Here is an 18,347-nt window from a genome sequence, read left to right on the forward strand (position 1 = left end):
ACGACCATTCTACAAATGAAGTTGTTACCAGCAATTTCTAATCGAATACGGCACATTCACTCTACAAATGAAAGGACATGCGAATTTTTAGTGTCAATGAGTCGAACTGTATAGTGAGTCAGATGCACTCAAAACGGAGGAATTATTACTCCGCCCTTCCACTATTTATAATCATTATATTGCTATAAAGCATTAGGAAATGTAATTTATGCCCACAGAAGGTTTGAAATACGTAGAAGTGATTTATATGGCAAGAAATAAATAATTAAAATCTCAATAGTTAAAATACTGTTAAAACACCATGTAAAATATAAAAAGGGATAATAATACTGTTTACTTAAAGGGAAATGAAGAAATAATCGAAAATCTTTCTCAACACACTAATAGTAATAATCGCCGTCAGTATATAATTATTTTGCCTCTTAATTTTTTACGGAAAGCATAACGATGTATGATTAATTACTCTTCCTCCATTAATCGTCATTGTATGCACAGAAACTGACAAAAAGAGCCATGATATAAATTAAGATACTGTTCACTAATTGGAAACTCACTTGACATGGTGTGACTGTATTTCATACTGCTGAACTAGTTTCTCATTGATCTATATTTAGTGGATTTTTATGAATCTTTGAAGATACATCGCGTTTTATTTCCATCATTACAACTACTTACACCTTTAGGTTTGGGCTGGTCAACTTCATTTTGTTACGTAATTCTCGCTCACATTTTTAATAGCATCTCCACATATAGTGTGTTTTTGAAAAAGGAAATAAAATATTTCAGCTTAATGTCTCACGATTGTTCCCTTTAGGCTAAGGGAGAGGAATGACTAAGGCAAGCGAATGATGATGGAATAATTGGTGGAATGATAATGTGGGAGGAAACAAAAAATGAAATGAAATCTTTAAGTTTTACGTCCCACGGTTATGCCGGTTAGGCTAAAGGAGACGGTGATAATGAGAGATGAGTGAAATGGTGGAATGAAGAAAGTGGGAGGAAACGGGAGAACCCCGAGAAAACCCACGAGCACGGTGTTTGTCCACCACAAAGTTCACTTGGCGGAGGCTGGGATCGAACCCGGGACCCCAAGCACCAGAGGTGAACGCTCTACCACTGAGCCACCGCGCCCCCCTGGGAGGAAACAAGAGTACCCCGAAAAAAACCACGGACACAATGTTGTACCCAACAAATTTACTTGGCCAGGGAGCAGAGTTTTTGAAACAATGGTTTTATTTCAAAACTATATTTTTCCACTGATCACAGTAAACAAAATTCAGTAATCACGTTTATTTTACTTTCTTATACCAGAACGGCACTGGAATTTCAAATATTTGATTTCCAATTGAACATCTTCCTATACTTGATCTCTTGGCTATATGATTAACGTACTTCGGTGCGGGATACGATTCCCGCTGGGAGCACATACGGTACGGACCTAACGTTAAGATGTCGGTTCACGTCTCAATACAGCCTCGGTGCTGAAAGGGACATTAAACTTCAACACATCCAATCAACTTCTTTCCTTGATAGTTGTCACCTCCTTTTGATACAATAATTTACCTGATCCACAAAATATTGAAGGAAATGGTCCGTATCACTATACATGGTATCCAGTTTATCAATTTCAAGTTCCTCTTTATACACTATGATAGCTGTTGCTATCAACACCCTATTTACAAACTACTTTAATTAGCTTTGCATCAATTCACTGTTTTATTGTATCTGTGTTTTATTGTATGATCCACCATTACAGCAGAAATGTCAGTAATAAAATATTTCATAACACTTTAGTTTACTTTCCTCACCACCTAGTATGAAGGTTAAATGTTACAAATTCTTGGGTTTGTTTTTGCTCTTAAATTAATGTACTTTTATTTATTTATTTAGTTTTAAATGATTCATTGAAGTTGTTATCAGTCTGCGTGCTACGGCTTTATCCGAAGTGTAAAATTTTAGATACAATTTTTGTAAGAATTTTTTTTATTTTATTTCATTTTGTGTATAGTATCTTGCAATATTGTGTTGTAAACTTGTAAACTGTTGAACGTACTTGGCATTAAGCCTGTGATTTATATGTGTAAATGAACACTAAACCTAGGATTTGTACGAATCAACACTACACAATAGACTAGTTGATTGTAGAATATCAAAACTATGAAGATTTTTGCTACAGTCACACTAACGTAAGAAACGAAGTGCGAAAAGAAAATAATAATAATAAAAAATTAATTTCACGTCACGCTTCTGCCCTAGAAATATAATTAATGGGCAAATGCTAATGGAAGGATCGGTGAAATGAAAATGAGGAAAATGAAAAGATTCTTAAGAAAAGCTTTTGTACATTACAGTATACGATATTGTAAAGAGAAAATTGGACTATCATGCGCAATGGATGACGAAAAACATGTTAAATGATCAGAAGGTCCAGGTGTCAACCTTACTATTTGTTTTGCTATCCACACGAAAGTACAGTGACGGGCGATAAGTTCTAGTATTCTACACTCTTTAAAGGAAATGGTCCAATCCGCATGGAAACAGTCAGATTTTCCGCATCCTAAGAAAACCAACCACTCACTGTGCTCAACAAGTACTGTTGATAGTGTTCTGGATACGCAAAGTTTCGTCGACATGGGATCCCTATGAGTGCAATCATTTACAATAACACATTAACGAAGTTGATAATTCCCTCCGTCAAAAATGCTTTGATCGATATGCTTCAAATATCAGACTGTTTCATGACAACGTTCGATCCTATGTTGTTCCGCATGATCGTGCCAAAATTTCTTTGTCTGGTAGGATAGTACCCCAGCATCCACCGCTGGGTCCGGATCTGGTTACTTCACATTCATTTCTCTGGTCCTCTGAAATAATTATGGACGGTCAGCGATTCAACTCAGTTGAATGAGTTAATTTCCTTGTTCCGGGATAGTTATACCAGAACCAATAGAGGAGAAAGTCTGAGCTCTCAGGTAGTACCCATGGTCGGCCGCTACGCGGCGCGCTTATCGCTATAGACGAAAGAAAGGAATCTACTTACCACTCGGCAATCAACTGGCAGCCCGTTTAGAAAGTTTGCGATGGGATTTCGCAGTATTTGATGATTGGAGCTCTCTTCTAAAATTCCTTGCCGTAAAAAAAAATCTACACTTAATGTAATGTATAACAAGTTTTGGAATAATATTAATTGCATGTTGCACAGAACAACCGACTTCCGAAGATCGAACATCAATATCTGAAATATTATCTAAACAATCAAAAAATACATCACCCCACATGCTACGTGTAGACTTAAGTTTTTCTGCAATGGTATTTTCCACATGTGACAAAATTCTATATACACTTTTGGGTGGATACGTTAAGTAGTTCCTTTTAGTTTTGGAGCCTAGTCCTTAATCAATGTTAACTCTGCTGTATTTGGAAGGTCTATTGGATCTCTACGCAACAAAGTCACACATTTTGTACAGTTTGTCACTTTAGAAATATGACGTACAACATACCCAGCCAAATAGAACACTAAGCACTCCCTACTAAGATTCACCCCGGTCAAAACTGGCATCATGTTTTCCCAATCTGCTATTTCACTATCACTCTCCTTCAACACTATTTTGCTTTTTACGATAGATTCCGCATCTTCCTTTATTTTCTTGTTACGCAGTTCTGTGTCTTTAGCCAGAGTTCGCATTTGGTGCACGAATGATGTTAATGGTGCGTCTGTCATTTGTTCACAATCTTCTCTAGATTCCAAAGCCAGTTTTGTAGGAACGTAAACACATTGTAGCATATGCAATTGTAAAAAGTCTATTGCTGATGGATAGTCGTCGCAGCTCATGGATCGTAATATTCTAAAATGCCGTTCAAGGGGATCTTGTGTAAACTTAGCTGTCAAAACATATTTAAACCCTTTCTCCCACAGATATTCTGACGCTTCCAAAGTGCTTTGAAGTGTTACTCTAAGCGACTCTTGTGTCCTTTGAGAGGCAAACGTGTTCTCGTTACTGCTAAGAATGGTATTCCATTTTCGCAAGACGGAATAAGATGTGCAACCTTTATAGAGTGCATTTTTTGGTGTTGTTGCATTCAGGGCGTCAATCAAACTATTTACATCTCTTGTAAATTCTTCTGTTGGTTCACTTCCTGTAAGTTCTTCTACCTTAACGACATCTCTGTAAAACTTCATTCCGTTCGCCATAGAAGCACTGAACAACTGAAAAGCCATTCGTACATTCATCCTTTGAAATGAAGAAGAATTTATATGAGAGGAAGTCAGTTTGGGACAAACCCTCATTCCTGCATATGCGGGTGTAATGTCAGTTTCATACACTCGCCTATAAAAGTCGTAATTCACTGTCTGGTTGCAGTAAAGAGATTCTCTTTTGTCATGAAAATAATTTCTCATACATTTTATTATATGCACAGCATCCGAAAAGGCCCAAAGTTTTCTGGTTTCGTGAGCAGGATTAGGAATGCAGCATTTTAAGTTTCCTTTCTGTCCAGAAATCCCTAAACTTCTCCAAACTTTCTTGTTTGACTGACTACCATCTGCGGTAAAGCCAATAATTTTTACACCAGCCCGTTCAAGTTGTAGAACAACTTGAATTAATATTTTACAAATAATATCTCCAGAAGAAGCATTTTTGCTTGCGTAAACAGCAACCGGCTGAACTCAACTATGCATATGAGGCACAAACATGAACACTAGTGCGTGGTTTGCGATATCACCTCTGCTTTCTTCTGGAGTGTAATCACTGAAATCTACGAAAACGTCCACTTTCAAAGAGTTCGAGTTGAAACGCACTTCTTCCTGTAGTATAACTTCGTCAAATATAACGATACCAAATCGTTTGTTTTCATCTTCTTCCCCGCGAAAATAATTTTCAATAGCTTTCAAAGCGTATTCATTGATTCCGTAAGGGCATTTAAGCCCCTTCACAAGCTTTCGCAAATGTGCTTCAGAAGGAAGTGGAAGTAGTTCGTGTTTTAAACAATGACGATAGGCTTTGGGAGATTTAATTTTCAATAACAAACTATCTAAAAGAAATTCACTACTGTAGCGCATACCCTTGGTGTTTTGAAGGTTACATTTCTTCAAGATTGTATCAACTACAATTTTCTGTTTTTTAGAAAGATGTTCGAGTTTTTGTGAAACCGAATGTTGTTCATTAGTTTTTAGTAGAGCAATTTCTTTCTTCAGTTGAACAATTTCTGTTTTTGCCCTACGAAGATTACTTTTTGTTCTAATGACCATGCGATTTAAATTTTTAATTTTTGTCTTCAAAGCAACATTCTCTTTGCAAGCATTGTGGTCATTTCCACATTTGCACAAATTTTTATGAGCCGGAGGGGATAAGTCACTTTCATTACTTTCCGAAAGTTCGTTTTGTTGCCTGCTATTTCCGTCAGCACTAAATGAATCTCTTCTTGAGCATTTTAGATCACGTTTTGAAGGAGAACGACGTCTTTTCATGGGTTTTGAGAGGTATTTTGGCAGATTGGGAAATATGTGGGGGACCGCGCCAGGTTTTAATTTCCATCTCTGTCTCGGTATTTCAACGGTTTCTCCCTTTATTATAAAAGAATATACTTTTATAATAAATTCGTCTGCAAAATGAATATCACACACGAAACACTTTCCTGTAAGATTTCTATCACTTCGAGGAATAGCCCTTACCAATTTCGAAAATAATTCTTCGTTTTTAGGAGGCGCAAAAAAATGTCTGCATCCCAAACCGCGATATCCTGACTTACAACCAGGAACAAAGCACGTAGGCATTTTAACTTCGATTGTCCGTCACGTCGCACAAAAAGCAAACAAACGCACACACACACACACACACACACACACTAAGAAACTTGTACAACAGATTCATTTACAAAAGTCTCCACAACACAAAAATTAAAATGTTCAAAAAACAACAAAAAAGCCACCAAGCCATTACATCACAAAGCGCTTTCTTCACAAGGCGCGCTCCCGAGAATTGCATCTTTAGCGACAATGCTGCCGCCTAGCGTAGGTGGACAATATTTCAGTGCTATATTCCATTCAAACTACGAGGAGAGCTCAGACTTTCTCCTCTATTGGTTCTGGTTATACGTTCAGCACGCCGACTTCTATGAACAAGATAAAGAGCGTGTCAATTCTTATATAGAAAAATAGAGAAAGGTATGAACTATGTATATGTTTTTGGCTACCTTTATAAATTCTAACAGGCTAAACTACTCTGCATTACTTTTCGTTCTCGCCTTGTAGATATTCTAAAGGAAAGCTTCTTATGCCTTCGCAGTCAATTTTTCTTTTTCTTTTTTTAATCCATAACTTACATTATCAAAGATAATATTTACCTTCATCTTCATAGTTTGATACATAACAAGCACCAGCTGCTTCTTCAGCGTCGTCTTCCAGCCCACAAAGATCTATTGTACTAGATGATCCGTAATGATCATGATAGTCAGCAGAAAATGTTCTGGCATTATTACGGGAGGCTCTCTTCAACTTAGGAGTGTCTTCCAAGGGGTCCTCTTGAATATACTGCTTCTCACTATCACTTGTTTCATTGTCTTCTTGTGCATATCTTTGGTTTAAAACTACAAGATTCTCTCTATGTTTCCTTGACCTAGCATGGTTTTCAAAACTGAAATAATAATAATAATAATAATAATAATAATAATAATAATAATAATACGAAAATGAAACAAATAATAATTTGTAATGGCTACTCTCCTGTCAGTTACTGCTGAACAATTTGAGCAGTTTTAACAAAGGTGTAGCATTATTAAGAAAAAACAACTGCATGTGTGTATGAATAATCTGCCCCAAAGCAGGTTTTAAACCATTTGGTAAGAAGAGCTAGCAGAGTTAGACGAGACTATACTGAGCAAGTACAACAATTGTAGGATAACATAATTAACGAAGGAATCGGAGTGAAGGAAAAGACTGATACCTACGAGGAATTCACATATATAGAAACGGATTAATGACTGCATTACTCAGATATTCACTCGCATGTTACCATTTCTCTGATATAAGAATCTCTGATATCTAATAGCCAAGAAATCAGACTCTTCAACAAAAGAAAAAAATACTCGTATACTATAGTTCAGTGTTCATCAGGAAAGTGCTTTTAGGCGTCAACAGCACTGGCTTACAGCTCTTAACAAGAGTGCAGACCAGACTGGATCATACAGCCAGAGTCAAGGTTTAAAAGCAAGTGTTGCCAACTAATTGGGGGTGTTATGTCAAAAAGATTGCAACAAATATTATGTACGTTTTCATGTGTTCCCAAAGATAATTTTATGAGCAAAGTCATTCTCCACTACTTTCTCAATTCTCAAAAACTGCAGCGTATGTATTCGAGTGTTCTGAGAGCTGGATGACGAGTGCACGATGAAGTTACGAGTCCGTTTGCTAGGAAAGGAATATTTGTACACTCCGTATAAAAAAAAAAAAAAGCGACAGCTAACGCCGTCCCGTTAGGCCATCCAATATACACCTTCTTATTCCATAATCGTGTCAGGTAGAGACCCCCCTCTCTCTCCTCTTTTCTTCTCTCCCATACTAAAATTAGCTAACAACATGCAATAAAATAGCACTCTTCAATTTTCTCATTCTTTCTTTTTTTCTTTTTTTGTTCAGTTTGCATTAGTAGTCGGAAATGGAGGATATGACCAACGCTATCTACTGGGTATATTAGAATGTATTTTGAATCAGTACGTCCAATGAACACCACCGAATTTGCAATCGAACCACGCGGAAACAAAGCATATGTGTTAAACTTTCTAAATTATCCTAGATGTGTCTCGGAGATATACAGTTCTACTGGAAATTGAGTATGCTATCCATTATGAAAGTGACATAATTAATGTTTAAAGCATCCTCTATATATTCGAATAGTTCTAAAAAAAAATATGTAAAAACATTATTTCTATATTACTGTTGGATTTCTGGAAACGGAACTTTATAATGTTAGGTTCTTTTCTCACTACGTTTGAATTTCACAGTTTTATCTGTTCTCCTTTTCTTTTTCTTCTTTTCCTCTCCTCTCTCTCTCTCTCTGTCTCTGTCTCATTTCTGAATCTCTGTATAATAGACATTCATTGGTTTTAATTTTTCATTGTGTGTGTTCCAGTTTCTCCCTACATCAACCTATGAATCTTGCTTCGTCTCGGTTTTATTATTTCATTTTATCGAAACTAATACATGTGTAGTTTGAAATAAGAATTGCGCTCATGTTGTTAGCTAATTTTAGTATGGGAGAGAAGAAAGGAGGAGAGAGAGAGGGGGTCTCTTTATCTGACACAATTATGGGATAAGAAGGTGTATATTGGGTGGCCTAACTGGACGGCGTTAGCTGTCGCAATTTTTTTGATGCGGAGTGTACCACAAGCAATTTTATTGGCTATTATTGTCGTGATCATTCCTGATTTTCTAGTATACTCTCTACAGAGGTTTCTCATGGTTGTATGGCTAACGTACACGTTTTTAGTGAGAGTGATTCGGGTTCGACTACTAGTGAATGTTCACGTTGTTCCGATCCCACGTTAAGCTGCGGGTCTACTTTTCATATAGTTTTGTTGTTGAAAGGGACGTTTTAACTTGAAACGAACAACTAATCCATTTATCTACAATGCATAAAAATAAAAAGTTAATTATAATAAAGAAATAAGTAGCCACAATAGCAATAATTACGTCCTTTACCATCGTTTCGAAGCAATACTTCTTTTCAGGGGAATATGAGATAAGCATATATAGGCCTAACTATGAGAAACTAGAATTAGATTCATGAAGTGAAAATGTAATAATTCTTTGCATTTTAAAGTGTTGTATGTCGTATTGGGGTATGGTATACTACTCAGCCATGATTCTTACAAGCAGAAAAAGTTCTGTGCTGTGGATGACTTTAATATTGGATCTTAACATATTTTCGGCCGCCATTGATACTGTAGTCATTTTCTTTTTTCTAACCTTAAATGTCACATTTTACATTTAATATTTTATGTACTCTTCTGAGAATCAGACTATGAGTAAAAATTGAAGTAAGTGTTCTAAAGTTGCAACATACTTACTAGAAAAAGTTGAGATCTTTCTAGAAGAAGTGTTGCTAAATCGTGCTGTGTAATAAGCCTACAGAAGTGTAAAACAATTGTATGTACCCTGTATGTTTAAACAACTTATCGGTTCTGTAATATAGTTATAATATTATATATATATATATATATATATATATATATATATATATATATATATATATATATATATATACGTACTGCAGAAGCAACGAAAATACCGCTACAAGGAAATAGTCGTTACCTAAGTTAAAAGGCTACCTTTACGCATAGCTACATTTACTAGATTCACGTTAATATAATGGCGATGAAATGAAGGCAGGTGATTTGTAAATGTGTATATGTTCTTACAGGAAGGGTTAGCTTATATCGAAAGCTGTCTCTAGAATTTTGTGCAAAGAATCCGATATCGTTACTAGCTGAAAGAAACAACGGTAACTACCTAAAGATATTTAATTTACTTATAATTTGTAATTGTTTGAAATAAAATTATTGTAAGCTATTAGAACATACTATAAACGTCAGTTTCCTTCATATGTATTACGATTGAACTATTTGTAACAAAAGCTGTAAGACTTATTTCTTAGGGACAGGAGAAACATACACGCGCACAAGAATACATAAAACACAATAGCATTGACAGACATTCAGATTTGCGGAGGGGATATGACTAGATATTTCTGCATCTTTTCGATTTTTATATATGTAACATATATCATTTAAACTATATTATTGAACATTAAAACTACACATTTCACGTCCTACCCATATCAGTAGGAAAAATTCTGTCGCATTATTCATATTTGAGGAACAGATATGTTAATTACGAATCAAAATTATGGCTCCCAACTGAAAACAAAAAAATAAAAAAGTTAAGTTACTTCCATCTGAGTAGATAAGCTTGTTCACTCTGGCAGCATACTAATACTTCTCAGATTATTATTAGATATCATTTTCATTTTACGTGTAAACTGCTTCGTTTAATGCTATTTTGATGGTAACTGGGAAGGACGGAGCTTAACGCTTATTTCCAAAAGCTTAGAAGTCCCTTCTGAACAGGTTTATAGACATCACTGATACAGCACGAACTTTCACAGACTCTTACTCCAGTAATTACAAGTAATTTCATATAACAAATCACACATAATAAATTCTGCTTGCAAAAGTCACTCTTCATACCGTACAACAAAACAAAACAAGAAAAAAAATCTTAATGTTTTCTTTAGTAAAATGTGAAAGCTTGATTTTGTTGGCAATAAACTATAAAAGAACGAAAGAAGCATAAAATATCTAATATCTGAAAAAAGAAATGAAATCTTTGAGTTTTACGTCCCACGGTTATGCCGGTTAGGCTAAAGGAGACGGTGATGATGAGAGATGAGTGAAATGGTGGAATGAAGAAAGTGGGAGGAAACGGGAGAACCCCGAGAAAACCCACGAGCACGGTGTTTGTCCACCACAAAGTTTACTTGGCGGGGGCTGGGATCGAACCCGGGACCCCAAGCACCAGAGGTGAACGCTCTACCACTGAGCCACCGCGCCCCCCTATCTATCTAATATCTGAAAGTGAACATTATATTATATTTCTACTTGCTCAGACATCTCTTTAACTGGCACCACTTTCACGGAACTTGTATGCATTTTTCGAACATTGTGTAACATTCTTAAATATGTGAAATTATGCTTCTTTCTACAAAATGTTAATAGAAATCAAAGCTTACAGCTTCGTAAGACTAAAAGCACGTCAAATTTGAACAGTGGAAGTTCTTACATTCTCACTGAAACAAGGGCAAATGTGCAAGATCGTACTCGGTAGAAGCACAACAATTCTAAACTATTTTGTACTCGGAGTATAAAGGATATTATTCATATTAATATCAATAAATAATAGGAAAAAAATGTGAGAATTAGAAAGATTTTATAGAGCTCTAAATGTGTATCATGATAAGATTGTAACTACAGAGGTTACAGAACTGAAGACTGTAATTGTTATGAGTCAATTTCCTTCAATTAACTATTGCTATGGCTACTTACCATACACACATTAAGTAGCCACTGAAAGAAATTTACAGTATATTCAACTAAATACGATTTTGTATCTCAAATAGGAAAATTAAAATGAAAAAGGAAAAAAGAAAAGAAAGAAAATATTAAATTTCTTTCTGACTATAGTAGATCATCATATGTCATAGATAAAAGAAATTATACCAGTGTTAATTTCAAGAGATCCAATGTGCACACTCCACATATACTGTTCTTTATTGTAGAAGGCTTAATACTACCACTAAACATTTTCCTCTTGAAAGTATTACTTCTGTCACATCTCTTACAGTCAAGCAAAGAAAAATCATTGCTTAAAACATCTACTTATCGTTCTGAAGATAGAAATAATTATAATAAATACTATAGATTCATGATTACATACAACCTTTTTTAAAAAAATACAAAAATTAAGTAATTTCTGTTCTAATTGTCTTCTACTTGCAATGTAATGCAGAATTTCTCAAGTACCGTAACAACTCAATGTTTATTAGCGTCGAATAGTAATGACACAACTTAAGCCGCGACTTCGGCGCAGAAGACACAGGTTACATTCTCGATGGGAGCTCATGTAGTTCGGATCTCAAGTTTAAGCAGTGAAGGTCCACGTGTTATATAGCCTCAGCTGAAATAGGACGTTACACCAAGCCAACCTATCAGAAATCGCATCACTTGTCCACGAAAAATGAATACATGTTCTGTCAATGCGTTATCTCTACATCGAAGGTAACTTGTTCGGAAATTACAATTCATCCATACGAAGCTTAGAAATTGAAATGTTTTCAAATTTCTTCACACACTAATTCTGCTACGTACCTAAATGACTCGACAATCAATTGGCATTAATGATCAGATTTGAAAAGTATACCTTCCATATTTAATAATGCTGAATAACCTGCGTAATGAAGACTTGTGAACACTTAAGTAGTTACGACTTTTCATATTACAAAGCTATATGAACTGACATAAAATCACGGGTATTCCGGTTGACGTCCAAAATTGAAATTTGCCATTTATAGCTTCAAGAGAGAAACCAACAGGAATATTGTTAAAAGCATATTTTTTATTACTTTGAGAAAAAAAAGAGATGTTAAAAAATCCCCATTCTTTAAATAAACTTTTTTGACGCACAATCTTTTGTTTTTAATAATTGGAACTGGAATAAAAACTAGAAATTCCTATGTTTGTAAGTTTTTGACAGTGTCATCTAAGTAAATAATTTAAAATCAAAATTCCAAATTTAGTGGGGTTTTATGGGAGAACTGAAAAATCTTCCCAATGTTAGTTAAATGGTACACCTTCTACATCCCAAAATTATAAGGCATCACCGGTAACAAAAACTATTTTTAGTTTCTGGGGAGTCAAAGGGAGAGAAGAAAATTTTTCCCATGTTATTTAAGTGGTGTTATTTTTCAAAGAAAAACTTAAAAAGTTTAGGTACTTCTAATTGGAATAAAACTAAAAACTTGGCATGCTCGTAGGTTTTTGAAATAAGAAAATTGTCAAAGATAATTTCAAAAATCTCTTTCTAGGCTTTTTTTTTTTTTTTTTTTCATTCGATCCCATATAGTTTAAATGGAACTACTTCTACACTCCAAAATGTTTATGTACTTCCAGCAGCTACAGGATCTTGGAAATTTTCGGAGAGTTTAGGCTTTGGGGTGTAACCAACATGGAAAGTCCGAAATGTTAGGTTTTAGGTACATAAGGGAGGAAGTTAGGGGGAGTAAATATGCATCTGTATATATATATATATATATATATATATATATATATATATATATATATATAGATATAATAAATTTGCTTGGTAAAGTTCATTTGTTGCTCATTTACATCCTGATTCAAAATTGCGGCCGTTTGAGAATATAAAAGATTCGTAACTTCCTTAATATTGACGCTACAGGAAAAATGAAAAGTATTCCTTAATTCTCGTAAGGATCTCTACAACTTTTGTTTCGATCATTTTTTCGATACGCTATCTTTTTTTTTTCCAAAATGGTGGCAGTTTTAAATTTAGAACATCCATTAACTTCCTTAACTGATCGTCGAGATGATGATTCTTCTTCATCATTATTACTATTACTATTACTATTATTATTATTGGCAAGTCACTTGCCGCAACTGGGAAGCTCTACTATATGGTCTTCCGCTAACCTCTTCGTCTTCACGTACGACTTTCCTGTTTTGATATCGTCCATAAATTGTAGACTCCTTCGCCCCCTCTCTTTCCCCCCCATACTCTTTAGTACGTCCATAATGATACAGTTCCTTCTTAACCAATGTCCCAATCAGTTGAGATAGACAGCACGTGACCCACGTCACCACATAAAATTGATTTAGTGATGATACATAAAGTATCAGACGAGGTAAGCAAGCAGAATGTTCGGTACTTGGCTGCCTCAAATCCACATTAGACAAATCCAACAAAGTTGCAAGATGTAGGTAAGATAATCGTGTGGTGAAGTATATGGGGTGAGAAAGTCAGGTTCCAAGATATGGTGGAAAACAATGTTATGTCATTTATTAATTGAGAATAGTACATTTCCCGAATATTGGCAACACGATGGCGTACCGTGGCATTATGGTAGCAATGTTCTTAGGTGGCTTACTGAACCGTGTCCAGGTAGATGAATAGGTTGGTGTTGGACCATCTGAGTAGCCACTACGATCTTCCGACTTAATTCACTTTAACTTTTATCTGTAGCAGCACTTGAACGCTATTGTGTACCACTGTAAAATAAACGACTGCCCACTTGAAAACGAAAATCAGCAAGGCATGTGAACAAATATCACCTGCAGTGCTTCGTAGGGTGTTTGACCATTGAGTTAAACGTTTGCGGAAGTACTTTGAACAGCTATGTTGAAAATGCTGTCATGGTGTTTGTTTTTGTGATTCAGAGATTTCTCCCTAGTAAAGAATATGGTTCTTCTGGTGTTACAAGGTATGTATGACACGTAATCCATCCTTTCGGAGCACCCCGCAGAATCCAAACCCTACTCTAAAATATTTCATAAGTGCACCACCAGTGTAACAGTTATCGTAAAATGAATTACAACATTCAATTTTTTATTGAAAGAGCGGGTCATGTGGTGTATCGCATGACCATGGCATTTGAAATAACGAAGTTGAATCCAATACGGCCGCCAATAAAATGGCAGATGGAGACCGTAACCACATAAATTTTCCCCTTTCACCTACTATTGTCATCATATGATTTCAGATCTAACCATGCAATTTGAACAATGTTCAGCCCTGTCGAGGTGTTTGGCCATACCCTGGTGAGCTTTTAGTTCGCGCCGTTACTATGTGGCAATATTTCAACAATCTAGTGTGAAGACTAAATCAGCTCTGTTCATCTACACAAATTACTTAACCAGGATAATTATATCTATCTATCTATATATATCTATATCTATCTATCTATATCTATATCTATCTATATCTATATCTATATCTATATCTATATCTATATCTATATCTATATATATATATATATATATATATATATATAAACAGTACTAGGAACTTTTGTATCATACTATTTGATATTATATGCAAGACTAATTTAATAAATGACCGGAAATAAGGAATACTATGGTTTTTGCGGAATATTTATTATAAGCAGCAAAATAATTACGTTACTATTTTTCAACAGTCCCCCCGAACTCAATGCAGTTACACCAGCGCTTGACAAAGGCTATGATTCCACAGGAAAAAGTTATTTACGATGCATGTGTAATCACTCATGCACAGGTGAATGAACTTCGTCATTCTGGATCATCGATACACTTAGTGCATCTTTAAGTGGGCTGAAGGGGTGGCAACCGTAAGGTACGAGTTCGGGTTGATATGGAGGGTACAGCAAGCACTCAAACCATAAGGTATATAACAGGCCCTGGAAATTTGTGGTCTCGCATGATCATGAAGCTCTCTCATTTCCCGTGTCAAACGTTTCAGAACCCACCTCGCACACATTTTGCGGAACCTCAGTACGCCGTGAACGATATGGTGGGTGATCCAGCTTTTATCTCCATCTGTGAAGCAATTTCACTTAAGGTAATACGCTCCCGTGCCAAATCTTCAACTTTAGCAATGTTGCTCTCAGTAGCTGCAGAGTTCCTGGACGCGACTCTTCAAAATTAGTTGTGACATGTTTGATCTTTTCAGCTCACTTGTAAATTTGCGTTCGACTCATACAGTTATTACCGCATTGAACTATCATGCAGTGATGAATTTCTATGGATTTAATGCCTTCACTCAACAAAAATGTAACACTTCGTTGCCCCAGCTTGGAGCAATCCTGTCAGGGTGTCGCAATTTCGTGTAACTGTTTCTCCGTGTCGCCACGTTTGGCCTAATCCTCGTTTCGCCTAACTAATTATCTGGCATTTTTATGACAGAAATGATAAGATTTGTGTCCGCCATTTTAGGCGAAGAAAGGATCCTCGTTTGGCCTAATCCTCGTTACTCCTAAAATGGCGGACAATAAGAAAAAATCGTGGAAATTCAATTAGAAGGAAATTATATAAGAGAAAATTCCCTAGTATATAAAGAATTAAGAAATGCAAAATATATAGATTAATATTATATTAACTATTTTCGAGGAGTTAGGATTACCAAAACTCCTTTATGCATTTACTAGGACCATGGATATATACGAATATATATGAGTAGGTGAATAGCAAAACCCGTTAAATTCACATTTTAAAATTTGTGACAAATTGAGGAAAACTGTTTAAACACGTCATAATTGTAAAATAACATTAGAAACTAGAGAACATTAAAAAATTAAGAATAATGTGAGAGTTGGTCTATCGAAAGCTGTATAATCACACTAGTCTGTGAATTGCGTTATTGAAGAAAATAGTTTGGATTTAACAGGTTTTGCTTATGTAAATGGAAATAACAGCTTTTGCATCTGGACGAGCGGCCAGTTTTGTTGAGGCTCAAAATACAAAACCTATCAAAAAGAAAGGGAGTCAGAGTCAGAAATCAGTATTATGCCTACTAAAATATTGGGGGGAGGGGAATGTATAATCAAGTATACATTGCACAAGATTGGCACAAATGAATATGGATACATAAATGTTACATTAATTTTGTTCTAAATTGAAAACAAAGCATCCAAATGTGCAAAAAATTTAATTATGTAACCTCTCCATCATCATCTACTAAATGGGAATCCATATCGTCGACGTCCTCTGGTGCATCACCATTTTCTCGGTTTTCTATTTCTCAAAAACCTCTTTGTAAAACGTGAGCTTTGAGCTGCTTTCAATCGTCAAACCCTTCGTAACTACAAGCGGAGTTAATTATACCTATCCGTATACATTTCTAAACTGAATGACTATATTTTGGAAGAGTTTGTAACCTTTTATGGACTAACATAGCGTGAATATTAATTTGCCAATTATCCCAATATATGAATTTCAAATATAGCAAAACAAAATGTGCAAATGTTGAGTTTGAGCAAAACAGTTGAGTTGAATTTCAGTTTAGCGTCCCTTTCAGCAGCGAGGCTATGTGAGACGTGGACCTACTGAATAACGTGGAATCCGAACCACATGAGCTCCCGCCGGGAATCGAACCCGGGTCTCCCACGTCAAGGGCGCTTACGCTAACCGCTTAGCCACGGAGGAGCTCTTTGAGCAAAACAGTGGCAGAAAGAGAATCAGAAATGGTAAATAAGTGGCAAAATTTTTTAACATGTTACCAGAAGCATGTTATAATTTTGAATGATAATTGACACGAGACATTTTAAGAAAGAGGTTCTGCTGAAGCTGAAGAGACCGTTTAGAGAAGAACCTAATCCAACAAGGTTCTGTTCAAAGTAAAGAGTTACCCTAAAATACAAAACAAACGACTTTTAACCATAGATAGTCCACTCACCTTGTCGTTTTAGCTACATTTCGTTTCCAGTTTTTCATGTGTCTTGTACGTTTTCTAGACAATTTTGGTGTTCTCTGATAACAAAATTATGATCATCGCTGCTTAGAGTATCGTTTTCTTTCGATTTTGCGTGCATTTGTCTAGTAATTATTAAAGAAAAGCTAATAAGCACAGAAAAGTTTCACGAACAGTTAGGTTAAGACGTATAGTCTCTCCATTTTCAGTCCAGGGTGCGCGGTGGCTCAGTAGTAGAGCGTTCACCTCCGGTGCTTGGGGTCCCTGGTTCGATCCCAGCTCGCGCCATGTGGACAAACACCGTGCTCGTGGGTTTTCTCGGGGTTCTCCCGTTTCCTCCCACTTTCTTCATTCCACCATTTCATTCATTTCTCATCATCACCGTCTCCTTTAGCCTAACCGGCATAACCGTGGGACGTAAAACTAAAGATTTCATTTTTTTCATTTTTCAGTCCAAAAATAATAAACAAAATAATGAAAGCACACACTTCAAATTCTACCAAATAAAATTTCGAATGATTTACGAAGAGTTCCAATAAATATTCAGATTACTAAACTAATCCTATACAGTACGAAACCTCAAATTGTTTGAAATGGAATTAACCGGGTTTGATTCTGCTTTTCTCATTAGGTTATTTGCAGGTTTGGGATTTAAAAGTTTATGAAACTGAATATGGAAGAGGGATTTAACTGGTTTTGCATCTGTATTTCTCTGTTCTTCACATAGTAGGGAATATTTTTTTTTTTTTCGAAAAATTTCCCTCCAGTTTTATCTCCACGATTTTTTTATAGTTCATCATTTTAGGCAAAACGAGGATTAGGCCAAACAAGTATCCTTATTTTGCCTAAAATGGCGGACATAAAACTTATCTTTTATCTGTCATAAAAGTGTCAGATAATTGGTTAGGCGAAACGAGAATTAGGCCAAACGATGCAAGATCCGGTTTCTCAGTCAGGTGCGCGACAGCTCCAACTATGAATAGTTATAAACCACCAGAAAATAACAAACACATAAAACTAGTGGTTGTACAATGTAATTTACATTTCTTACGCAACTTTTCAGGTTTATACTCCTATATGGCTAAGGGCTTGCGCAACAATTAAATAAATATGTCAGATTAGATTCCAGTGAGGGTATCTGTCTCGAAATAAACGTAAGTGATGGTTGGAGTCGCACTTTACGCAGTAAGCCGGAAAGCTGACCTCCAATCAAGTAAACAATCACATATCTTTGGAAAACCGAAGAATGCAGTCTTGAATTCGAAACAGTGAAGTGGCAGAAAATTAAAAATGTACACAGAAACAGTTGTCCAACATAAATAAAATTTTATGTATA

At 35.7% G+C, this 18,347-nt stretch overlaps 1 protein-coding gene across 2 annotated transcripts in view; it reads right to left on the reverse strand.

Annotated features, from left to right (window-relative positions):
• Positions 1 to 18,347, reverse strand: part of LOC145688198 (dnaJ homolog subfamily C member 21) — an 80,826-nt gene that overhangs the window by 8,392 nt on the left and 54,087 nt on the right. For both annotated transcript variants that reach the window (XM_081762077.1, XM_081762078.1), the window contains exon 8: positions 6,343 to 6,632. In XM_081762077.1, coding sequence (XP_081618203.1) covers positions 6,343 to 6,632 — 290 coding nt within the window. The remainder of the gene's footprint in view (positions 1 to 6,342; positions 6,633 to 18,347) is intronic.

The sequence above is a fragment of the Thermobia domestica genome, chromosome 6 (genome assembly GCF_964235325.1).
Source record: "Thermobia domestica chromosome 6, izTheDome1.hap1.1, whole genome shotgun sequence".
Classification (NCBI taxonomy): domain Eukaryota; kingdom Metazoa; phylum Arthropoda; class Insecta; order Zygentoma; family Lepismatidae; genus Thermobia; species Thermobia domestica.